Source organism: Rosa chinensis, chromosome 5, assembly GCF_002994745.2.
Source record: "Rosa chinensis cultivar Old Blush chromosome 5, RchiOBHm-V2, whole genome shotgun sequence".
NCBI lineage: Eukaryota > Viridiplantae > Streptophyta > Magnoliopsida > Rosales > Rosaceae > Rosa > Rosa chinensis.
In genome coordinates, this window is record NC_037092.1 from 2995296 (window position 1) to 3021726 (window position 26431).

Below are 26431 nucleotides of genomic sequence, written 5' to 3' on the forward strand. Positions count from 1 at the left end.
TGATATAATGGTGTTCACTTTGTCAGCATAATTACTTCCATTGTTAAATTTACATCTAAATGTGATCGAACATGATTTTCTTTGTCAGTTAATGAGCATTATTAGTGAAAGATATATGTAATCCTGAACTGCCAAAACCGTAAAAATTTTGAAAATAGCAGTTTGTTGAAGACGAAAGAAATGTTTTTTTTTCTGTACCAAATAAAAGAAAAAGAGAATTCCACAAATGGTCACTCAACTATGACTCATTCGACACTTTGGTCACTGAAATTTCAAATATAACACTTTGGTCACTCAACTATTACACTGTCAATCACTTAAGTCACCCAAAAAGTATTTTTTATAATTTTTTTTAATGAAAAAAATTAACAAAGTGACTTAAGTGATTGACAGTGTAATAGTTGAGTGACCAAAGTTATATATTTGAAACTTCAGTGACTAAAGTGTCGAATGAGTCATAGTTGAGTGACCATTTGTAAAATTTTTCCTAAAAGAAAATATAAATATAAAGAATAAACGGAGGGTTTGACAAGTGGCAGTTAAGTTGGGTTGCCTCCTGTATATGATTACAAACATTTCTAGAAAGAGCTGAACTCTTCTCTCCAATGCTGGAAGCTTCAATATTCACATTCCAGAGATTTTATAAAAGGAAATATCCTCTGCAAATTTTGACCCTTTTATCCCAATTCTCTCTCTTTATCTCTGCAATTGTGGTTTGAACGATGTCGGCGTACCGATGGAAGTCCTTTCACGAGAACGAAGACCGGCCGGAGAAGCCTCGCCGGTACGGCGTCACAGAAATGAGAGGCCCCAATCACACTCTCTTGACCCAAAACGTCCTTCAGGTAATCGAATCGAACCGATATCCTCGTGTTAATTTGATTGATCAAGTACTTAAGGGTTGGAATTCACTTGGTGTTTTTGAGATTTGACATTGGTATGGAGATTTTAGGGTTTAGGGTTTTGGTACAAGTTACGATTGGCATTTGTGTATAGGATATTTTCGAGTCGATGGGGGACATTGTGGATGGGCTCAAGTTTGCTGGAGGTTCGCATAGCTTGATGCCGAAGTCGTTTGTTAAAGAGGTGATTGATGTGGCTCACCAACATGACGTGTATGTAAGCACTGGCGATTGGGCTGAGAATTTGCTTCGAAAAGGCCCTTCGGCTTTTAAAGAGTATGTGGAGGTGAGTTTTGGATTTGGTGTCCATAAATGTGGTTATTGTTAGGGGATTTGGTTCAGTGGCTAAAGCAATGTATTTTGTTTAGGAGTGTAAGAGCTTGGGATTTGACACAATTGAGCTGAATGTGGGATCTCTCGGAATGCCTGAGGAAACGCTTCTGAGACTTGTGCGCTTGATTAAGAGCGGTGGCTTGAAGGTGAAGCCTCTGTTTGAAGTCAAGGTTAACGAGTCTGACATTCCTATTGGTGATAGAGCATTTGGAGCCTATGTCGTGCCGAGACCAAGATCATCTGGTATGATATGCACTCTTTCCTGAAACAGTTTCGGAACTTTTTTGATAATTGTTTTGGTGCTCTTTCTTTCCTATTTGGCTAGTGATGTTGGTCCGGAATTGCTAATCATGTTATTAGTATTATGCCATCTCCTGGTTACATAAATTATATCAATCACCTTCTGAGGTGTCTAATAAAAAGAGTTCAGATTCATTTATCATCTTTACTTCTTTAGCACCAGGATGTTTACATAACACTAGTGCGTAGGTTCCAGAGAAATTAGTTTGAATTGGGTCAGCAGACATGTTCGACATGTGTAATTCAGTGATTCTTCAGGAAGGATACGAGTATAAGCTACCCCATTATGCTGTTGCCACTGAGGCACTGACCAAAAATGACTGATTTGTCACCTGCATAATTACCAGACATCAGAAGAGAACTGAGTAGAAAACTAATTTTTTTTTTTTTTGGGCACAGTTGATAGTCTGAGCATTAGAACATAGAGATAATAAAATTGAAACTGCTACGCCTCTTTCTTTTGTCCCTAGGTAATATCAATGCATGGTTCCTCTTTCCACAAATAAGTAGATAACCATGAAAGGTGAAACGGAAGAAAACGGGGTTCAATGTGGAATAACAAATGTAGAATCTCCAAAGAAAGATAGAAACCCAAATAGTACACCAGAAAAGGGATGGTAACTATCAATGTTCCTTTAAGGCCAGCATAACATATCAAGGAGTTATGAATATTGGTATGAATCTTTGGTCCTGTATTGATGATGAGTCTGTAATACAATTTTTGTTGACAATATTACCTGTTCTGTGTGAAATTTCTGCCGTCTTTTCTTATCAATGATGATTGTTCCTTCTTGCATTCACTTCCTCAGCACTGTTTTTTCACTGTGAAGATAAGTTGATAATACTTTGTTGAAAGTGCTCTGACCCAAGATGGAGAGCTAGTACAAATGTACAATCACCTGTATAGTTATAACTTATGACATGAACATTGCCTTAATTTCTTTCTGCAGAATTTGTTGAAGATGTTGATCTGTTGATTAGAAGGGCTGAGAGATGCTTAGAAGCTGGGGCTGACATGATAATGATTGAGGCTGATGATGTCTGTAAACAGGCTGATTCAATGCGGCCAGACATAATTGCAAAGGTCATTGGGCGCCTTGGTGTCGAGAAGACCATGTTTGAAGCATCAAATCCAAGAACCTCGGAGTGGTTCATCCAGCATTATGGTCCAAGGGTAGAACTCTCTTTTACATGTCCTTTGTCTTTTATATTTCTCTTTTATATATCGTTTTCTCATTTAGATATTGTGCCGAATTTCAGGTCAATCTGTTTGTGGACCACTCTCATGTGATGGACCTGGAGTGCCTCCGGGGACGCAACTTAGGTAGAAACCATGCATCTGTGTTGGGCTCCTCGTATTTTCTGTTATAAACACTGTGATCAGTCTTCAACTGGGAAAAATTGGAGAAACTATTGAATGTGATCACAATATGTGCGCCTATGTGTGGGTGTCTCTTGTTGTGTCTAGTCCTGTTGTCTTGTGAATTTATGCTGTTAATGTTTTGTTAAGTATGTATTACTCCAAGGTCTGTAACATTACTGAAAACTTTTGTTCAGTAAAATTTGCTCTGTCACAGTACGATTCGACCTTTGAATTTGAATACTATCTATGGAGTTCAAACTTCCCCCTTCATATATTTTTCCATTCTACTGAGAACACCCAGCCATGGTTTACCAAAGGTTGTGAACTGCGATAGGTCAGATAGTAGCTGCAGAAACACTCTTTGGATAAGGATCGTACCTTCCATGTTGTGGTATTCCGGAAGCAAGGTAATTGAGGAAGAACACGACAATGACACAGCTACTTTAGCGTGTACCATTGATGTCTATGAATTATCAGGACTACATTCTCCCTTATATCCATCTCAAAACTGGAAATTTTTCACAATCGGTAAGACAACATAATAAATCCTAATCGATCTAGTAAAGTAATAAATTGTCCTTATCGATCTCGGTATCGCTTTTCTATAGTCTTAGTTCTATTTAAGAGGTTGGTGCAAGGGTTGAGACCATAGAGCTTGCACATAGATCACTGAAAGAGATCTAGAGAGATAAATAATGGCCGGGATACAAAATCTTCTGAAAAAATTAGCTATCCTGAAGAAGTTGTTTCGGGGTAAAGGCATTAACATAAGAAGGCAAGGCCTCCGAGCACTAGCAAATAGTACAAGATGGCATGGGGGTTCTCGAAAAGGCATTGGTAATAAATCCACAAGGTCAAGTATTCCCTCAGATTTATCCGCCGCTAAGACTTCTTCAATGTCAAGAGTACCGTCGGAGTTCTTAGATGACACATTAGACTATATTTATGATAACACTGGGTCTAGTTGTGATGATATAGTGCTAGAAGTGCGAGATCTAGAAGATCGTTGCCGTCAACAACTCAACATGTCTCCAGGTGTGCCGGTCTCACTGAACTATATGGAGATGAAAAGAAAGCAGTAGAACTTGTCCATGAATGGCTTCGCAAATCTGAGAGCTCTTTTATTTCTTTTATGATTAGAAAACCATGAATGGCTAAATTTAAGTAGTTGCACTCCTGTTTTTTTTCTTTGGTAATTTATGTGATTTGGTGCTACAGTTTGAAACGTATTTTCTTTTGTATAGATGGATTTCATGTGTATACAAAAAGTTTTTTATTTCGATAATGAATATCTCTCTCAAAGTGCAAAACACACACACACACACCATGTAGGATTTGTTACATATCTCATACTGCTTGCTATAGATATCAATATGATGTGATCGATATACTTCTTTGGAGATCAAGTACCCGAAGAGAAATCAATTAAAGGGAACACTGAAGTAGAATCAAGCTCTCAAGAGTTGATCGTAAAAGTCGAGTGTAATTTTTGGAAGTTGTTAGTATTATTTCACGTGATGCACAAGGTTTTGGTGGCCAGCTAACCTCTAAAATTTCACCTAACTTCATCAGCTCAGGCAGTCAGGTGTAAGCAAGGTGGAGGGCATAGACAAGGGACCCAGTATGATATGAAGAAGCACTGGAGAAGTACGTGTTCCATATATCGTGCTCTCTTCTCATAACCTCATTTTCCTCATTAGATATTTTCATTGACTTGCACCAAATAATAATTCCTCACGATTTTGATCGGTTTAATCATCTCCTAATCATCATACAAATCGACATACATGGTATTTGTGAGAAAATAATACATAAACAAATAGTTAGTATATTAAAATAATGTAATTTTTTTCACTCTTTTTCTGTTCGAAATGCTTCACTTGTTGATCGTTACTTCGTTCAAGTTTTTGTTTATAATAAAGTACTCTGCAATAATACAACATGCCAATCTCATCGAAGAAAATCTTTCTCTAAAGCTAAAATCCAGTGGTAACCACTATATAAATGGAAAAGAAACGTATATACTAATTAATTCAAGTCATGTTGAGCTAACATTTTCAGTCCACTAGAAGAAACAAAATTTAGACTTCATTTGACCAAAATTGAAAAAAGAAACAGTATAAGAGTTGAAAACTTATAGCTATATCCATTATTTTTCAATCAAATGATTGTCAATTAGCCGTTCAAAACTTCAAAGAAAACATATAAGAGTTGAAATTTCAACTTCAACGACAAAAAGAACTCCAATCTTTGTAAGTACTCAAGGAGTTTGTTTGTAATTGAAATTCTTAATCTCAATTTTCCTGTTTTGATTGCGTTGGAGGGGAACTGAAATTATGTCCTAATTTAGTCTTAACTCAATTTCCAATCCCCTTCATCGCTTAAACCCAGTTTGAGGTAACTTAACTTAATATCTTAAACTATAAACAGCTTCAGTTTTTAGCTTATGCAAGCTGTCTTTTATCAATTTCTATAAGCAGCAACTTAATTGTGTAACTTTTGAAATAAATTGTTTTTATAATTAGACCTTGTGGTTTGGAATGATGCTCAAAATTAACTTTGTGGGTTAAAAATATTTAATTTCAATCCTGTGGTTTACCAAACTTATTAATATTGGTCTAAATGCTACTTTTTGACAAAAACCCCTTATGTGCAAGGATAAATTTGTCATTTCAATTTTAAATAGTAAAAAATACCATTTGAAAAATAAAACTAAAATTTTATTTTTAAATTCTAATTTCATTTTCTATAAAAATTTTAATTAATTTTTTTTCGTTTTATTTTGTTCTATTGAGATGACAAACTTATCCTAACACATAATATGTACAAGTTTTTGTCAAAATTAGTTTTTGGACCAACTTTAATCAATTTCACAAACCACAAGGGTAAAATTAAATATTTTGAAACCACAAAGTTAATATTTGAGGATACTCAATCACAGGGATAAAATTTATAACTTTTACCCTAAATTTTATCAAATACATTTTACTATGAAAACATAAATTAAGTAACTTTTGACGCACCGTAAGCTATGCCAAACTGAACCTTAGGTCAACCCTATGACCTTAAATTTCAGTTTCTCTTTGACAATATTTTCTAATAGAGTCAAACATAACAATTCTGTAAATTGTCAAATTCCAATGGTTGAAAGAAAGGGAGATACACAAGACAAATGGTGTATTTGCCTATCTGAGAGAGTTGGTGGTGCTTTCATCTTCACGTGCTCACCTTCTTCATACATAGTTTCAATTAGATGGAAGACGTGAGAACCAATAACCTTCGACAGTTCCTCTTCTATATAATCAGTGCTTAAACCCCTTCACTGAGACACCTACCATCCTCATATAGAAGTCCCTGCGTCTGCCTAGCTACCTATTCCAAATCCAGTCACTTCTCACAAAAGAAACCAAACTTAGCTTCCATCAACTACTTAGACAAATTAAGCAAAGAAGGAGAAGAACTTAAGCCATGGCCACCCCCCAACCCATCGTCTCAAACAAGACTGCTTGTGTGATCGGCGGCACCGGCTTCGTGGCGTCTCAGCTGATCAAGCTCTTGCTAGAGAAGGGCTATGTCGTCAAAACCACTGCTAGAGACCCTGGTCAGACTTATATCCTCTACCTTCTTCTCCCTAATTTCTTCAAACCTATAATTTGGCTTACCCAGATTTTTTCTTAGCATTGGAAATGGAGAAGTAGTAATTAGTTTTGTGTAATATTTCTCATCATATGCTTTGGACCACTTGAGTACATGATAAGAATGTACAGTGATGTTGGAACCAAGAAACAAAAGAGAGCACATAAAATGTTATGGTCCTGAGCACTCGCTATGAACCTTCATTATGAGGAAGGCATTAGTGAAATACTTAATCTGGGAATTTACTGGGGTTAATCTCTCTGTTAAATTTTAGTATTGAGAGTAAGATTTCTGATTTTAGTGTGCATATTATGGTGGTGTGAACTGTCTTCTAATTTTGTACATTTTGGCATAGATAATCTGAAGAAGATCTCCCACCTCACAGCACTACAAGAGTTGGGAAAGCTGACGATTTTTCGTGGTGATTTAACCGATGAAGGGAGCTTCGATGCTGCTATAGCAGGTTCTGATCTTGTTTTCCATGTTGCCACACCAGTCGACTTTGGCTCACCGGACCCGGAGGTACATTTTCATAGGAATTGCTTTGCTAAAACTTGCCTTTGAAATATTTTTGCTGCAGCTTAAGAACAACGTACTTTTTTCCCTTTCCCATATACAGAATGACATGATCAAGCCAGGAGTCCAAGGAGTACTAAATGTTCTGAAATCATGTGTGAAAGCAAAAACAGTTAAGCGAGTTGTTTTAACATCATCAGCAGCTGCAGTAACTGTCAATACTCTTAGTGGCACAGGCTTGATTGCGGACGAAAATGATTGGTCTGATGTTGAGTTCTTGACCACTGCCAAGCCACCTACTTGGGTAAATCACCAAATTGTTTTAGTTTATAAGAGTAATTGTCTTGTGTAATTGATGCTAGGCAATAGAGTACCCATATTGAGATAAATGAACCAGGTGACCAAACAGAAGCTTTTTCCCTCAAATTTGCAGGGGTATCCTGTTTCCAAGGTACTAGCTGAGAAGACAGCTTGGAAATTTGCAGAAGAAAACAACATTGATCTCATCACTGTGATCCCTTCTCTCATGGCTGGTGCTTCTCTCACTTCAGACATCCCCAGCAGTATAGGCCTCGCCACATCTTTAATTACAGGTACCAGACCAGAAGCTAGAATATGTTGTCCATTGCTTTAACTTGGCTGCAGAAGGCTTGTAGCTATAGCTAGAACAAAATGGTATTTGCACCGCTCCGTTTGACGGTCCATTTTGACTCTTACAGGAAATGAATTCCTTATAAATGGCTTGAAAGGCATGCAAATGCTATCAGGTTCCATATCCATTACACATGTGGAGGATGTCTGCCAAGCTCATATCTTTTTGGCAGAGAAAGAATCTGCTTCCGGTCGGTACATATGCTGTGCTGAAAATAGCAGTGTTCCCGAGGTTGCAAAGTTCCTCAGCAAAAGATATCCCGGCTACAAAGTCCCGACTGAGTAAGTCCTCTATTCAAAGGGAATGGCCGTTTAACGCAAAGACTGAACTTGCAGGAAACTTGAACTGCACTTCATTTTGTTACTGCACCATTTCAGATAGTTATAATCCTTTTGCAATGTAGGTTTGGAGATTTTCCATCCAAGGCCAAGACCATACTCTCTTCAGAAAAGCTTAAGAAGGAGGGGTTCACTTTCAAGTATGGGATTGAAGACATTTATGACCAAACTGTGGAGTACTTGAAAGTTAAGGGGGTGCTGCAGAGCTAGAACTAGAGACTGGTGGTCTCAGTTCTTTAAATATGATCCTGTTTACATGGATCATATATGTATGCTTTTATCTAGCTATGCTCTTGCTTTTCTACTACTGCTACTAGTAGATAGGGCATCATAACATGCCGAGTACACTCCTACTAGATATAGCATCATAACATGCCGAGTACTTCAGCATGGTGTATCTGAATTTTCCTAGTTGATAATAAAATGCAACATCAACAACAATCGAACAACATGTTACATGCTTAGATTCTCTCTTTGCTCAGTACTAACAAGAAAAGCACAGGTTTTTGATTTTAACAACACAAAGTAGCTATATACTAAGAACAAAAGAAACTGATTGAATGGAATCAAGTGAACCTCATAGTTCCAGTCTGAATGCTGCTCCCCTGAAATACTCAAAGGAGAGAAAGGGAAGTGAAATATAAAGGTTGATCTACAAGTTCGATGCTCCGGTGTATGAGTTTGCTGTCTACTTATCTCTCCTCAGCGTTCAATTAAAGCATCCTGCTTCTCTATAAGATCTATTTCAATGTAAGTTTCTTCAGCTGCTGTAGTTGGGGTTTGCTGGGGTTTCTTTGCGCTACGTCTCTTCATCAAAATGCTTGATAATGTCTGCACTATGTTCCTCATAGAAGGCCGTTTTCTGGAGACATCACTAACACATCTGTAAGCAAGATCAGCAACCTGAGCTAGTTCTTGTATATCAAATTCTCCATTAAGATGAATGTCCACAATCTCTTCCCACCCAAGTTTACCTGCCGCGTCCACTGTGGCCTACTCATCACCATGGAAAATCGTAGATCGTGAGTGTTCATGCTTTATCATTACTAATTGTAGACTTCGGAGCGAAAGGCATGCAACTCGGTGAAGGTCAATAATCAAAATAACAAGGTTCATTTCATGAAAGAAAGCAATGAAGGTCCGCAACTTACAAATTCCACATATTCCATGAGACCTTGCTGTGGATTCCTGCCTGTAATTAGTTCAAAGAGCAGTACACCAAAACTATAAACATCACATTTCTTGGTAAAGATTCTTGTAACCACATACTCAGGATCAACATATCCAAAAGTTCCCCTGATATCAGATGAACGTGATTTAATCTTGTCATGTCTTGAAAGCCCGAAATCAGCAACCTGATTGCAATGACGATAGTTAAGCACTAGTAAATGATCGTCTGATGATGAATTTGAAGACACTACCAGAAACAGGAGAAGATGGTAGTACAGTCAGTAAGAAGAATTTTCAAAAACTAAAACTGTTACCATTCTTTTTCACTTTTTAGAAGAAATGGACAGGAAAACCATTCTACAGTCCACACTGTTAAACTCTTGAGTTTTGATGCATGAGGGCATTAGAACTATATCACAAAAGCATTGAAGTAGATAAAACAATCAATTCAGCAAGAAATTGACTGAAGCTTCACTAGTATTCAACTCCACAAGTGTATCTTTCGTGTTTTAATACCACATATCTCTTATCCCGGTGTGATCGGACAATATTCAACAACACAAAAAAAAAAGGCACATACCTTAGCCTTCATTGACTGGTCCAACAGTATGTTGGAAGACTTGATGTCGCGGTGGACAACAGGAGGAACAGCCTGTCATAAGAAGGGGAGTGAAGCTGAATAAGTAGGAAGTTCAATATCAGGTATCTTAATTAACTTGGATACTAACACGAAAGTGTACCCCGTAATGTAGGTATTCCAATCCCCTTGCAACATCAAGAGCTATTGCAACCCTCAAATCCCAGCTCAATGGCACCTGATTATCATCTGCATTTCCAAGCAAATTAAGAAAAGTGCAGAATAAAAGGAGCATAAAATGATCAAAACCTCCAACTTCGAACTATAGGAAGAGAAATACAAAAGAAAAACCGGCAACTACATGTCTCCTTGTCATATAACATAATGGAAGCTAAGCTTCTTCAGTGAAGATCATAAACTTTGTGAACTCTAGCTCATGCCGTGAGCTCTAACCTGCTCCGTGGTTAATGTGCACATCCCTTCGAACAATTTGGCAATCAATTCAACACACCAGGACACATAAAGACCATAAACAGGCACACAATCACTCAATTAACTTCCAAGTTAACCACTCTGGTAATTTGTGTTCAACTAAGAGAGTAATGAAGATTTTTTACCATGTAAATGAGAATCAAGACTGCCATTGCTCATGTAATTATAAAGAAGCATAAGCTGCTCCATTTCGGCAGCATATCCCATCAAGTTCACAAGGTTGTTGTGGTGTAATCTTGCAAGTAACAAAACCTGTTTAAAAAAAAAAAAAAGTACTCACTATTTCACTAACACACACTATAATAACCACATTTTACAACCCCGGTAAATCTATGATTATTACCTCAGCTAAAAACTCATGCTGGCCTTGCCTGGAATCCGCAGCAAGAACTTTAACAGCAAAAGTGTCGCCGGTGCTCATTTGGGCCTTGAAAACAGGTCCAAACGCCCCTTGCCCAATAGCCGTCGTGAAGTCACACGTCGCTTTCTTTATGTCTCTGCCAAAACCTCCCGCGATCACCAAACATACCTATACGTATACGTAGAAAAATTACTATACATACGGTACACATACCCGTAATTATACTTGGGTATACCACAAGCGGAGACGACGGTCTTTTTCTTAAGGGCTTCGAGCCACATGGACATATTGCTCCACTCCGAACTTCGCGGTGAGTCTTGGCCGAGGTTGGAGTCCGACTCGGCGGCGCTGGCGGCTGTGATCCTCTGCGACGCTGACACACTCGTACCCGTACGGAGGTTTGCCCGGCATTTGAGGCAGACGAGAGCTCCAATCACTACGGACACTGCCAGTAAGAACCCAATAACGGAGCCTATCAGCATTCCCCATGCAACTGCCAACCCTTCCATTACTTCCGACTAAGACGGCGGCGCGTGGTTTCTGCCACAGTCAACCAGACACGGGGAGGGAATAGTTGTCCTCCCCTTTGTTCCTTTTTAGTGGGAACCTTGAGTAAATTTCTTTTTGTCTTATGCAATAATTTTTCCCCCACAACGAGTAAATTAGGTATTCATCAATTATATGATTGTACATTCGTCCGCTTTGGTGGTGAGTTGATTTTGTACTCAATTGTGCTTGAATGTCTTTGAATTTAAATAAAAAGGTAAAAAATAATGAAATAATTGGAATGAATTTATTTGCCAGGATATCAGTATTAATTAAGCAAACAACCTTTAAGGTTAAATTTTCAAAATATCTTAAATTGCCCTTCTTTTATTAAATTTTAAAATCTGTAGTTTAATGTATATAGGCTATAATAGTAACTTGATAAGTATAAAAAATAGAAAATGAAAAAAAAAAAAAACACAACGTGAGAGGCTAGGAGCAGTTCTTTCCCAACTGCATTAGAACTGCAATTGCAGTTTGAAAAAAGTATTCTTATTTGAAAAAAAAAATCAAATTAATATTACATTGTTTTAGGGAATCAGAAATCGAGAGATAATCACTGTGTATTCTCATTGATAATAGGGGCCTCTTTAAAGGTTTCGAGAATGTATATATGATCCAATAGTATATCTCTCGATCTTACTATATATGATTTGACTTCACCTATTCCCCTTCTAAAACCTTAAAACTGTGAAGTAGCTATCTCAAAATCAGGAGAAGTCGGAATACGCAGGCTGCAACATACACAGCCAACGTCTGTTAAGATGGAATGGCAGCAATTGTTGATTTGTACCCTAGATGTTCCTCGTCTGATGCTAAGGAGTGGTAGTAAATCCTTGATTGTTTTCCATGTTAACCTGCATTCAAAGTCAACTGAGTTACCATGCTGTTCTGTTCTGTACGAACAAATTGGGTTGATTAACATGCATACTCATGGATATTTAACTCAGACAAGCCTCTACTCAAAGCTTCGTCTGCTAAACAAGAGTAAAAGGGAGAGAGGATCGCCTTCATGAACTCCTCTACCACATGAAAAGAAGTCCTCTATAATACTAGTGAAAACTTAACAAACTAACTACAATTTTAAACCCCACTTACCCATCCTATAATACTAGAGAAAACTTAATTAACCTATAAACATCTACGATATAAAATAATCAACATGCTACAGTTCACTGGCCGAGTAGTTTGGACTTCGCTGAAAGCATTTGTCACTTAAAGGTATTCATACTTCCAAAACTTTAAGAACACCAAGAGTCATTCATGACCCAAAGTTAGGTTTTATTTTGGGGTTAAGAGGAGGCTGGAATGTACAGGCTGTAAGTTACAGCCATTGACAAGGGCATACATGGCGTAAGCAGAGTCACACAATCAGTCAAAGTAGGAGCACATCTTATTGATCAACCCAGCATTTTTGTCTACTCTGCAGAAAGTGAAAGCTTTGTAGGAAGTACATAGAATTTATAGAGAAAAAGGGATTCTATTAATGAAAGTAAGGCTCAGAGTACATGAGAAAAGTGAGAAACAGTGATGTAGGTACTTATACTATGAGCTAGTTGTACAGATTAATGACACGTGGCAAACAAATGTAGTCCACTTATGTAACTAATCACACACAGAGCCTAATTAAGCAAAACTAATCATGTAGCTAATTTAACTAATTGTAAGAGCTGCAGCTGGTTGATAATGCTAACAGAAAGCACATTCAGAGTGAAGGAAAGTGGTCGGTCAAATATATATCGACGAGGTCTTCGTGTAGTTGAATTTGAAGTTTTTTTAGATCTGAGATATTGGCATGAACAAATTTCGACATTGGGTACAAATGTTCCCCTGTAATCGCACCCATTCCTTGGGTTTGTCTGAGTTAAATGTCCATGAGTATGCATGGTAATCAACCTGTTGAAGGATATTGATATTTGTGTGCCTTATCAATCTAGGATTAGTTCTATGATTGTAATGGGAGAGAAGGTTCTAGAATTCCTAGTCCTATTCGAAATAGTTTTCCTTGTATCATTAGAATATGTACTTTGTAATCCCTATATATAGGGCTCCTATTATTGATAATACATACAATTCTCTCTACAATCTCTCTTGCATCCTATTTCCTTAAACATGTTATCAGCATGAGCTCTAACCCTGAAACCAGAAGCCAAATATAATCTGCAAAGCATCATGCTGCGCAACACAAAATCCTAGAGCCAAAAAACCCTAGGTACCCGTGCACCACCTCCATCGCCGCAAGTCCTCTTCCTCCTACGCACCCGTGTGCCACCATCTTCGAGTTCAAGATCAAGATTAATAAGAAGAACAAAAAAAAAAATCCAAGTAAGTAGACTTCGGACTAAGAGAGTCCGTAAACATCGATTTATACAAACTAAGAGTGTCCGTAAGTATCAATTTTGACCATACAAACATCATTGTTTAGGTCTAATCCAAATTTCTTGGAAATCAATTTCTTGGTAGCATTAAGGCTTGGAAATCTTACTATTAGTTTTTGTGGAAGCATTAACTCCAAAACTAATCTGTTCTTGTTTCTCCTTTTCAGGATGTCAAACTTGAACGAACTCAATTTTACTCCATTAGATTCTACGGGCACGAGATATTTCATGTGGGCTCATAATGTTGAGCTCCACCTAATTACCCTTGATTTATTGCCTACAATCCAAGAGCCCTGTTATGAAGGAACTGAGATAGATAATTCCAGGGCGCTTACCCTGATGAAGCGCCACATAGAGATGGCACTCCAGTTTGAGGACATGAATGAGGATAGTGCAAGAAACTTTTGGGTAGCGCTTCGTGAACGTTTTTAGTAAACATTCACCATCTTCCGAACTTATAAGCACGATGGAATAATCTATGCTTCTCTAAACTTTGAAATAGTTATGGAATATTGTTCGGAAGCTCTCCGCATCAGATCATTGATGCATGCCTGTGGAAAAACTATCACAGAAGAACAATTGATTGAGAAAAACTCTAACTACCTTCCCTGTCACTGAATTAAGATTATCTGAATTCTATAGAATCTTAATCAAACGAAGGACGGATCACAAATCTCCATCAGCTAATTGGAGGTATGGCTTGTGTTGAAAGGCATAACCACGAATTTGTGAATAGAGAATATGGTGGGCCTCAAGATGGCTACCATGAGCACCATTCAATGGCATGACTCTTCGCCATGGATGATATGATCCATATGATCAACATGCTCAAGAAGGTAATCGCCAAAGTCGGCGAATACATGACCAAAGGAGTCATGACTTTGAGGGTATAGGGGTTGGACACCATGGTGCCACTTTTTGCCATGGTAACACTATTCCAACACCAATGATCCTAGGGACCATGTATACTGCGTCAATACGCCTCAATCAAGAGAGCATCCTCCACGCTATGTTTTATGGAGTATCTGATCAATGGTGATTAAGACATCGAGTTATGAAAGACTTTAAATCTAGCGATGAAGATAAAATGCAGTAGATTTTTCATATAGTCTTTTATTTTCCAAGAATTATGTAATGACAATTATGCCTTAAATCAATAAATGACAATTGTCTTAACTCTTTCTCACTAGCTAGGCTCACCCAATTAAGTATGATGTCTAGTAAACTAGTTGAGATTAGTGGTACTTAAGTGAGCTTTGCTCCACTGACATCTCTTCTTACTTTCCTGATCATGTTTAATTGGAGTTACTGAAAGAATTGAGTAATTACAATCTGTCTAAATTTGATTTTTACTTTGGATTAGATTTTGGTCCAGAAATTTTGATGTAATCATTGGCTATTATTATTAATAAAGTGTTGATTCTTTAATTCAAACTTTATCATTCTAAAGATGTAAGAGCCAATGATTTTTATGTGGAGACACATAGTAAGAATGGACATAAGTTCCTTTGCATTACTTCTAATGGCTATAAACGAAAACGAGTATTAGAGAAGCTTATGTGTCGCTCTTGTTGGTTATATGTAACCACTATTCAAGTAAATAAGTCCAATGACATCATAAGAGATGATCTTTGGGACATCAACACATATAGGCTTTAGCATGACCGTTTGAAACACCCAGGTTATGATGATCCGTAATACTAAAGACTTCACACGGACATCCCTCCTTTAGAACTAAGAGAAGTAAGCATGAAAAGTCGATTCAAAGAGAGCATTGCACCGTCGCCGCGCCTTGGGGAGCCGCAGCCATGCACCCGGCCGCCCAATGCCAGCGCCGTGATTCCCCCGCAGCAAAATCATGGCTTTGATGACATGTATGGAGACTTGGCTCCTCTCTCTACTTCTCAAAGTCAATTGTGACATTGTGGCTCAACCAAAACCTTCATTGGTTGATTATAAGGCCAATATTTCATTCTGTAAAGCCTGTTTTTTAGGATCGAGACCATCCTATGCAAAGAACACTAAAGAAATAATTCCATTCTTACATATAATCCAAGGGGATTCTGTGGATCGATTCAACCAACTTGCGGATTGCTTAGATGTTTTATGGTGTTGGTTGATGTGTGGACACGCTGGTAACGTGTCGCGCTATCGTCCACTCGTAATGCTACTTATGATAAACTCCTGGCCTGTATCATATGGCTATGGGCTCACTACCCGGATCATCCCATTCAGTCAATTCAACTTGATAATGCTAGAGAGTTTACATCAAAAATTTTCAATGACTATTGCATATAATTGGGAATTGATATTAGGCATCATATTCTCATGTACACACCCTAATGATCTCGCGGAAAAACCACCATTAAACGACTACGATGGTAGCCCGGACATTGGTAATACGCACCAATATTTTCGCTTGGGGTTATGCAATATCTCATGCAGCTATGCTAATTCGTCTACAACCCATAGCCACTCAGCCTTTATTTGCGTTACAGCTAGTGACTGGGTGCAAGTCTAATATCTCATATTTATGCATATTTGAGTGTGCGGTTTATGTGCCAATCGCGCTGCCACAACGCATCAAAATGGGTCATTGCAATAAATGCATATTTGTGTTGGATATAAATTTCCAACTATAAGTCCGCTATGTAGAACACCTGACAGGTGATTTCTTTACCGCTAGATTTGTGGATTGTCACTTTGATGAGGCAATCTTCCCTTCGTTAGGGGGAGATTAGAACGTCAATGTTCAACATGAATTGTCGTGGTTTATCCCCACTATGTCTCATCTTGATCCCCTAAAAGTGACGAGATCACATATACCTGCTGCAAACATGCTTGCAAGGATTGATGTCCCTACAAGAGGACATGGTGCCACCTAGAGGAGATGGGCACGACACCACCACCATGGATGGTGGTATTGTGGCGCCATAAGGTGGCATAATGGCATCATAGGCCATGGGTTCTGCTGGAGAGCGTAGGAGACTCATAGGTTCGATGGATTCTCGCCCTAGGAAGAGAGCGAGTTTGGCACAACTTAATCCATTAATCATTGATATTCAAAATCTGTCTCATGAGAATATTTTGGATTGTGGTTATGTCCAAGAGACATCGTTGGGGGATGCCTCAATGTTAGAACCAATTCATGAGAATATAGAGATCTCTACAAAGTACACTAGAGTACATGAGGACGTGGGATTATTGAGATCAATGACATCAGACCTTACTCCATTGAAAAATGCCAACGTACAGAAAATTGGACTAAATGGAAAGATGCGATCCAAGTTGAATTGGATTCACTAATGAAGAGGAAGGATTTCGGGCCTGAGATGCCAACACCTCCTAACATAAAACCTGTTGACATTAATAGGTCTTCGTTAGATAGCTTGTTGAGAAAAATAGATGGTAATCTCGTCTTATGGCACAAGACTTCTCACAAAACGCCCTGGAATTGACTACGAAAATATATATTCTCTCGTAATGGATGTCATTGCACTCCATTACCTTGTTAGTTTGGTAGTTTCCAAATAATTGAACATGCAGCTTACAAATGTGGTTACTACGTATCTTTATGGAGATCTAGATACGGAATATAATAAAGGTTCTTATGGACTTCATTTACCTAAATTAAGTGGCTCTAGACCACGGAGCGCATTTGCAATGAGGTTGAAATGCTCACTAAAGTGACTACTTGATTGGGAAGGGATATCATGAACTATGCCCACGTGTTTCCATGATAAGTTCCGGATTTGCAATTGTCGCGGTTTATGTTGATGAACATAATTTGAACATTTGAGAGTTAAGGGAAACTGCTGAACACCTGAAATCTGAGTTAGAGATGAAGAACCTTGGGAGAACACGGTTTTGTCTAGATTTAGAACTTGTATACCGTGTCAATGAATGCTTTGGCATTTTGATAAAGTCAAGATGCACTCCCATGACCGTCCGTAGTCTTGTCCCTAAAAGGGATACGTTTCGTCCCAGGGATGATGACGAAGACGTGTTAATTGGCAGAAGTGTCTTACCTAAGTGCAATAGGCGCATTATTGTACTTAACACAATACAAGACCGGACACCTCATTTATTATGAACATATTGGCTAGATGTAGCCCTGCACCAACGCGATGCCATTAAAATGGTGTATAGACAATCTTTTGATACTTAAAGAGTACGATAGATATGGGCTTGTTTTATCCCTACAGAGAGAAAAGGAATGACGGAAGAATGGGATCGGACCCCATTAGGCGTAATGCCGCCGCCCCCACCGCTGTGACCAGCTAGATGGCCGGCGCTGGCACCACCAAGAGTGGCCGGTGTCACCCTCCTCCCTTCCGTCAAAATGATGGTGATGTTTTGATGGGTTTTGCTGATGCAGGGCATCTCTCTGACCTTCACAAATGTCGCTCCCAAACAGGTTATGTCTTTACCATGAGAAGCACCGCAATATCTTAGAGGTCTACAAAGAAGACATTTGTTGCTACTTCCTCAAATCATGCAGAGATTATTGCTCTACATGAAGCCGTGCGTGAATACATATGGTTAAGGTATGTAATTAGACATATTTGAGAAAATTTTGGTTTAAAGTCTACCACAGATGAACCTACATGCATATATAAGGATAATGCAGCTTGTATCGAACAAATGAAGTTAGGTTTCATCAAAGGCGACAACACCAAGCATATATCACTTAAGTTCTTTCATTATCAGCAATAACATACACTTCTAAAGATTGAAGTGACTCAAATCTGATTAGAGGATAATGTAGCGGACTTATTTACTAAGTCGTTTCCTAAATCCACTTTCGATAAACATGTAAAGAGTATCGAATTGAGAAAGTTATCCGAACTCCTATGATTGTAGCAATCAGGGGGAGATGTCAACATCGGGGGGAGGCATGATGTCTACATGTTCGATCTCGAAGAGTGAATGACGTGTTGTATTCTTTTTCTCCTCCTCGAGCTTGTTTTTGTCCCACATGGTTTTTCACTCGAGTAAGGATTTTAACGAGGCAATGGATGAAGCGTCACCACCAAGTTTGAGCGGCACAAGGGGGAGTGTTGAAGGATATTGATATTTGTGTGCCTTATCAATCTAGGATTAGTTCTATGATTGTAATGGGAGAGAAGGTTATAGAATTTCTAGTCCTATTCAGAATAGTTTTCCTTGTATCATTAGAATATGTACTTTCTAATCCCTATATAGAAGGCTCCTATTATCAATAGTGGAATACATACAATTCTCTCTACAATCTCTCTTGCATCCTATTTCCTTAAACACAACCCAATTTATTCGTATAGAACAGAACAGCATGGTAACTCAATTGATTTAAGGCCTGGTAGGGTCGGGCCGAGACTTAAATATGCCAACCCTTACCAGTCCGAAAGGCCTTAGCCGCTAGGGCTGAAAGGACCGGGTAGGGCTGACCTTTCGAATAGGGCCGAAATGGGTCGGAAAATGCCTTATTTTGTTTAACAAAAGAGAAATACATTATTTTTTTTTTCTTAAAATGTGACTCAATAGTTATATATATAGGTAATACAAGACTCATTGTTTTTTGTTGATCATATTTAATACACACACACACACACAAGCTTCTATGCTAAGGAGGTCCTTAACTTAGCTTAAGGAATGGATTTCCATATTTTGACCACTTTTCGATCTCATATTCACATCTTAACTATTCAGTTTTTAAATAAATATGAGTAGATCACTTCTGCAAATTTTCAAGATGATCGTTAAGGCATCGAAAACTGCAATTTACACGAACGGTTCAGGTTGGACAGATTCTATTCGCTCGTGTAAATTGCAGTTTTGGATGCCTTAACGATAATCAATTTGGCTGAAATTTTTCATAAGTGATCTATGCATTAGGACCTAAAAACTGGACGGTTAAGATGTGAATATGTAATCGAAAAGTTGTCAAAATATGGAAATCCATTCCTTAAGCTAAGTTAAGAACCTCCTTAGCAGAGCAAGATTATGCATACATATATCTGTCCCCGAGTCCCTTGCTCTTGATCACTGGCCAAATCCATCTCCATCTTAATAAAGGAGCCCAACCCAGCTATATTTGTGTTAATGTTGATGAATGAAGATATTTCGGGCATGCACTTGGGTGAAGCATTTTTCATTTATTTTGTTCCATGCATTGTCTATCATGCCTTTGATTCGATCTATTTCTTCTGAAGCATTCACTTCTCTTATGTAACATAGGATTTATGAAGCAGCATCACTTCTCTCTTGCTCACCCTGTAATTAGGTCATCACTTAATCAGTATATATAGTAATAACTGTAATATGATATAAATAGATTATAAAATTTGAGAAAGAAAGAAAAACTAAATTACCGCGGAAGTTCCCTGATGGTTGGAGATCGAGTCATAGTATCAGAGAGATATTGCATTATTTGCATGTACAGAAGATCTTCATTTTTGTGCAGAAAATCAGCCATGTCTTTGGTCCCCTCGTGTATCATGGAGAAGAATGCACGAGTCAAAATCAAAATCACGTAAGCTGATGATGAAATGCGCGCAACCGTATGAATTGCTAACCCTTCAAAGCGTGCATGTGATGAATTGCAACCATATTAATTGCTAAGGTGCTCTTCAAAGGAGGGTGTCCAGGCCTTATGGCCCTTATTGAACCACGTACTCTGCCGCCGCCATCAATTCTTTACAAAAATCTGCCTTCTACTAAGAATTAGAAAGAAAAAAGAAAAAATAGTTCGATTCAAACATGTGCAAGATATATATATATCTGGTCCTAAAACCTATAATAACGTAGGACGACTGTATATGAAATTTCGGCACTCGACACAACGCGCTTCAACTTAAGTTCTATGTGCATAAATTTAAAGCCTGGTCTCGAGTTCTACTTTTGGCAAATCTCAAAAGCAAAAATTCTTTTGGTAACTTGGATGCTTCCCTTAGATCTTTTAGAGTGTGGAAACATGATGAAGTTAAGTACTTTAACCAATTCAAGTGGTCGTGGTGGCTTGATTAGTATTGTGACTATTGTCTTCCTCGTAGGTTTTGATGTGCCATTTAACTTTAATGAGAAACTAACTTGGAGACGAATATGAAATTTTCTTTGATGAGATTTTTTTCAGCAAATTTAAATCGATAGTGCTTATCAGACCTGTATTATGGTCGCCTTTACTATTCATAGCCTCACTTTGCACGTGAAATCCAAGGTCGAAGAAGGGTAACCAATTTAGTCAAGCACCTTCAATTATTGAGGTCTTTTCCAAGGTAGGTAAGCTCTCGGTGGGGGATTAATGCTTAATTCAAGTTTTCTTGATGACCATATACTTAATTTCAAGTTTTCAACATCACACAATCAAACAAGAAAATCTCAACCACTTATTCGGATATGTTATGTGAGCTCTTTTAGCTAGGGGCTTCTCTGAATGCGGATAAAAATTAATTTCACGAGCAAGATCGAGGCAGCAATGATACCCAGAATTGTTTCTTCATGGATGTATGGAAGAACTGAGACTGGGTTGTACGTGGTGTAACGACTCATCCCAACCGAAACACAAAAAAAAAAAAGATATGGTACACTGAGAGGGATTTAGAAAAGAGCTCCTTATATTTGAAATATGATAATGTTTTTATTTTTGCCATGTAGTTTAATAATCTAAACTATCTATATACATTGGAAAAAATGTTATTGCCGAATAGTACGTCTAATAAGACAACTCATTCAATTTGATTCAATGCGAATCGCAATCGAAAGAATTTAAGTTGGAATTTGTTATTTGGTTTTCTTAAAACATAACAATAAAATATTGAATAGGTACAAAACAAGTCTTTTGTTCTAACATTTGACAAGGATTGATTTGAGGGAGAAGTCTGGATTACGCAAGCTGCATGCAACGTATGCAGCCAACGTCTTGCGTAAATAGTGACACTTGTAAACTTAAATTTCACGTGAAATGTGAGATTATGGACGTTGCCATGACCACTAAAACATGTTTGATATCTGCATGTGCGCGTAAATTTGCCTATAAATACTCATATAAAAAGGTTCATTTGCCACCCCAACAATTCTAGAGCTAGCTCTTGTAAAGAACATAGTTCTTCAGCACATTTTAAACCAACTTAGTTTCCATTTCCAAAATTTCCTCAACTATATATATCTATGGATTGTGGTATGCACTTGCATAACCATCAAGCTGATGAGCAACAGATACTGCAATGGCAGATGAAATCCGAACCCCCTTCCTTGGTACATGATCAAAGACGATCTGCCAATTACAAGCCGAATATTTGGAAGTATGATTTCCTTGAATCTCTTAACAGCAAATTTGATGTGAGTTCTGACTAACTTCTTGCTGATTATTCGATTGCTATTAACTACATTAACTTATTAATTAATTAGAATATATGTAAATGCATGCAGGGAGAATGTTATCGAATTCAGATTCAGAAGCTAATAGAAGATGTTAAGGATTTGTTTGGTGAATGTAAGGAATCATGTTCACTGGGTAAGTTGAAGTTGATTGACAGCATCCAGAAACTAGGCCTCAACAACCACTTTGAGAAGGAAATCAAGGAAGCCCTAGACACCATAGCATCTGTAGAACTCGAAAACAATAGCAATCCCTGCATTAGTTCTGAGGGTGATCTCTATGCTACTGCACTACTCTTTAAGATTCTTAGGCAGCATGGTTATAAAGTTTCACAAGGTACATACACAGATGTATTAATTAATTGGTCAATGATTTTATCTTCTAACTAATCTAACGTACGTACTAATCCAGTTTACTAAAATTTTCAGATATATTTGGTAGTTTGATAGATGAAATGGGTACATTAAAGAAGAACACATGTGGGGATGCGAAAGGAATGCTTGAAATGGTGGAGGCCTCAAACTTAGCTTTAGAAGGTGAAAATATCCTAGAGGAGGCTAAAGCTTTCTTAATGGTCACTCTCAGAGATACCAATACTAGGTGTGATGATATAGACAATTGCATTTCCAAGCATGTGACTTATGCCCTGGAGTTTCCATCACAAAGGAGAGTGCAGTGGTTTAATGTGAAATGGCACATCAAATCCTACGAGAAAGACCATACTGATCAAGCCAACATGACCACTTTACTAGAGTTGGCTAAACTTAACTTCAACATAGTTCAAGCCACACTTCAAAAAGATCTAAGGGAAGTATCCATGTAAGTTGCTTTTGAGAATGAAAGAATCTTGGTCTTATTCAAAAATAGTCATCCTCACTTTCCTTATTTGGATGATTGTGCTTTGTGGTTTTGATCAGGTGGTGGAACAATCTGGGTCTCAATAAGAACTTGGACTTTGCAAGAGATAGACTGGTCGAATGTTTCATGTGTGCTGTGGGATTAGCTTTCGAGCCTCAGTACAAGTCCTTTAGAAAATGGATAACTAAAGTCGTCAATTTGATTCTCATCATCGATGACGTTTATGATGTTTATGGCTCATTGGAAGAGCTAAAACATTTCACCAATGCTGTTGAAAGGTTAGTTTTTCAAGAGTGCTTATGTAGTAAGCAATTTTGCATAGTACGTTGTTGTTTCATAATGGTTAGATCAATAACATTGTTTTAAACTGAATAGGTGGGATATTAGGGAAACCGAGCACCTTCCGGAGTGTATGAAGATCTGTTTCCAAGTACTCTACAATACTATTTGTGAAATTGCTTATGAAATTGAGGAGGAGAATGGTTGGAACCAAGTATTACCTCATTTGCAGAAAGTGGTATTAGCCTTCTCCCTTCTCATCTGTCTAATGGTAGCCAAATGAAAGAACTGTCTTTATCCCCAAAATCTTGAGGCTTCAAGTTATACTCCTTCGCGCATATTGTTTTAGACAAATGCACATAAAAAGTTGAGAGCCCTATCTTTATATTTTGTATCCATCGATGGACCCTAAATACAACTCTGAATACTTATGGTGATGATGGATTAATAATGGCAATTTGTAATCTTAATCATGGTTGAATTGAACTCTAATTGTCTTCTTTTCGTATTAAAAACTTATAGTGGGGAGAGTTCTGTAAAGCATTATTGGTGGACGCAGAGTGGTACAATAAGGCCTACACACCGTCCTTTGAAGCGCAGCTTAGCAATGGTTGCATTTCATCATCTGCTTCGCTGATTTTGACTCATGCCTTCTTCTCCACAACACATGATGAAGGGGCCAAAAACATTACTGATTTTCTGCACAAGAATGAAGATCTTGTGTACAATATCTCTTTGATACTTCGACTCTTAAACGATTTGGGAACTTCCGCGGTAATTTTAGTTTTGTTGGTTTCTCCCTTTTAGAGTTTATTTTGTTTTCTGATTACTATGCTAATTGAGTGATTAATTAACAGGCTGAGCAAGAGAGAGGTGATGCTGCTTCATCAATCCTATGTTACATGAAAGAAGCGAATGCTTCAGAAGAAATAGCTCGAAAGCACATCAAAGACATGATAGACAATGCATGGAAGAAAATAAACAAAAAATGCTTCACTCAAATGCCCGAAATATCTTCATTCATCAACATTATGACAAATATAGCTCGAGTTGGACATAGCCTTTATCAAGATGGAGATGGATTTGGTGATCAAGAGTACGGGACTCGGGGACAGATCCAATCTTTACTAGTTGAACCTCTCTCTTAATCATGCTAAACTAGCTAGCTAGTAGTAATGATCCTATCAGTCTCTTACTGTCGTACTCATATTAGCAATAAATGAGGTGAAATGTCAATGTCTCTAGTAAGTATTGTGGTCATAAACAATGTAATAAAGATACCGAGAGTGTATATATGATCCAATAATATATCTTTTGATCTTACTGTATATGATTTGACTTCATCTATTCCCCTTCTAAAACCTTAAAACTGTGAACTAGCTATCTCGAATCAGCTCGTTGTTAAAGGTTGGAACAACATGTTTTATACCAATTCAACATTTTATTGTTATGTTTTAAGAAAACCAAATAACAAATTACAACTCAAATTCTTTAGGCTGTGATTCACATTATACTAATCGAATGAGTTGTCTTGTTGGACTATTCGGCAATAACATTTTTTCCAATGTATATAGATAGTCAAATTTGCAATATTAGCCGCTTGGATGGATTTAGTACGTGATGATGGGTGAGAATGAGAGAGGTGATGCTGCTTCATCAAAATTCAATGCTTATGTACAGTAAATGAACTATCATAGAGCGTGTAAGGGAGATTATTTGTTTGTTCTCCTTTTGGATGTATACCATTAGTATGAGATGCATGTTAGCCAAATTCATAAATTCCGTTTAACATTCTAAAAGTTGGCACATATATTGCAAAACATATCTTTAGTGTACCATATCTTCTTCTTCTTTTTTTTGTCTTTGGTTGGGATGAGTCGTTACACCACTAGGGTACAACCCAGTGTCATGGAGAAACCTAATAATAATAATTCTTCCATACATCCATGAATAAAGAATTCTGGGTAGCATTGCTGCCTCTTGCTCGTGAAATTAATTTTTGTACACATTTAGAGAAGAGTCCCTAAAAGAACTCACATAACATATCCGATCGGAACAAGTGGTTGAGATTTTCTTGTTTAATTGTGTGATTAGACTGAGTTGAAAGCTTGAAATTAGGCATTAATTCCCCAGCGAGAGCTTACCTACCTTCGAAACGGGCCTCAATAATAGACGGTACTTGACCAAATTGGTTTACCTTTCTTCGACATCGGATTTCACGTGCAAAGTGAAGCTATGAATTGTAAAGGCGACCATAAAACATGGCTGATAAGCACTGTCGGCGTAGATTTGCTGAAAAAAAATGGAGAAACTACACCCACCTCCTTGACCAAACTCTAAAACACAAAAAACTCCACTACATTTGTTTTTAGACACTTAAGGACATTTTGTCTTTAGCAAGTTTCACTTTCTCTTCAAGTTTTTATCTTTCCTTTCAGTAAAAAGAAAATTGACGGAGCGTAGTGGGCCCATGCTTTTGAATTTGTTTGTTTAACCATATTACAGGTACAAATCTATCCTCCATACTCGAAGGTAAACAGTTATTTTTACTATTCATAATTTCTATCGTTGACAGACTAGAGTTACTTGCTATTTGTAAGAATACTAGCAAAGAATTAAAAACAGAGAAAGAAAAGTTGAGAAAACTGAAACTCTTTAGAGAAAATCTCAACAGAAATACACCCAACTACTGGGATATTATTTATAGACTCCAAACTAGAATATATAAGCTAGAGGAAGATATTGATAATCTCTTATATGTTCTAGAAATAGAACAAAAACCTCTAGATTATTTGAGTATTGGTTAGATCCGCAAATCACTGGTATCAGAGCTTGTAAAATAGCTCAAAAGAGAACCCCTCCTTAATGGGGACAATGTCAGAATTGTTATTAGAGAAAATAAATTCTCTACTAAAAACTTCTGATGAGAAATATCAGAAGATGTTACTAGAAATATCTAGATGTCAAACTCATCTAGAAAAATTACCTGCTATAATCCACCAATTAGAAAGATTGGAAAACAAACTGGATTATATCAAAGAACTTCCAAAAGTGGAAGAAGAAAAGCTGACAGTTGTCAGTAGAAAAGTCAATGAACAGCAAAAAACGCTGGATATCATGAAAAATATACTGAAGGACAAGAAAGTGCCTACAGTAAAAAAGAAAACTAATGGATTCAAACCGTTAGAAAAACCAGACACAAATCGTATTCCAAATATGATTTTTCTGGAACCATCTACTAGTCAGACTAGTATCCGGTATGAAAATCCGGAAAAAAGAGAAATGAAGATGTTAAGCATCTTTGGGAAAAAGAAGGGAGTACAGCTCCTAAATGCTGAAGAATTCGAATTCAACGAAATCGAACAAGAGGTAAA

General features: G+C 37.6%; 4 protein-coding genes across 5 annotated transcripts; 3 read left to right on the forward strand and 1 right to left on the reverse strand.

Annotated features, from left to right (window-relative positions):
• Positions 1-591: 591 nt before the first annotated feature.
• On the forward strand, positions 592-3168 carry LOC112202297 (protein HEAT-STRESS-ASSOCIATED 32). Its single transcript, XM_024343243.2, has 5 exons — positions 592-845; positions 997-1188; positions 1271-1478; positions 2486-2709; positions 2796-3168. Exons 1-5 carry the CDS (start codon positions 723-725, stop codon positions 2904-2906), a joined length of 858 nt encoding a protein of 285 aa, XP_024199011.1. The 5' UTR covers positions 592-722; the 3' UTR covers positions 2907-3168.
• Positions 3169-6102: 2934 nt separating this feature from the next.
• Positions 6103-8491, forward strand: LOC112202296 (anthocyanidin reductase ((2S)-flavan-3-ol-forming)). Its single transcript, XM_024343242.2, has 6 exons — positions 6103-6499; positions 6890-7056; positions 7154-7354; positions 7484-7643; positions 7770-7983; positions 8106-8491. Exons 1-6 carry the CDS (start codon positions 6367-6369, stop codon positions 8248-8250), a joined length of 1020 nt encoding a protein of 339 aa, XP_024199010.1. The 5' UTR covers positions 6103-6366; the 3' UTR covers positions 8251-8491.
• Positions 8482-11263, reverse strand: LOC112202295 (calcium/calmodulin-regulated receptor-like kinase 1). Of its 2 annotated transcripts, none has more exons than XM_024343241.2 (7): positions 10854-11263; positions 10623-10776; positions 10405-10531; positions 9951-10036; positions 9791-9862; positions 9192-9395; positions 8482-9033 (listed from the first exon to the last, which is right to left on the reverse strand). In XM_024343241.2, the coding sequence occupies exons 1-7, from the start codon at positions 11147-11149 to the stop codon at positions 8743-8745; spliced, it is 1230 nt and encodes a 409-aa protein (XP_024199009.1). In that variant the 5' UTR covers positions 11150-11263; the 3' UTR covers positions 8482-8742. The 2 variants fall into 2 exon arrangements, with proteins under 2 accessions (XP_024199009.1, XP_040363029.1); XM_040507095.1 differs by having other exon boundaries at positions 9939-10036.
• Positions 11264-21636: 10373 nt separating this feature from the next.
• LOC112202298 ((E,E)-alpha-farnesene synthase-like) lies at positions 21637-24331 on the forward strand. Its single transcript, XM_040507187.1, has 7 exons — positions 21637-21880; positions 21971-22256; positions 22349-22739; positions 22838-23056; positions 23154-23295; positions 23580-23831; positions 23915-24331. The coding sequence occupies exons 1-7, from the start codon at positions 21710-21712 to the stop codon at positions 24203-24205; spliced, it is 1752 nt and encodes a 583-aa protein (XP_040363121.1). The 5' UTR covers positions 21637-21709; the 3' UTR covers positions 24206-24331.
• Positions 24332-26431: the final 2100 nt, after the last annotated feature.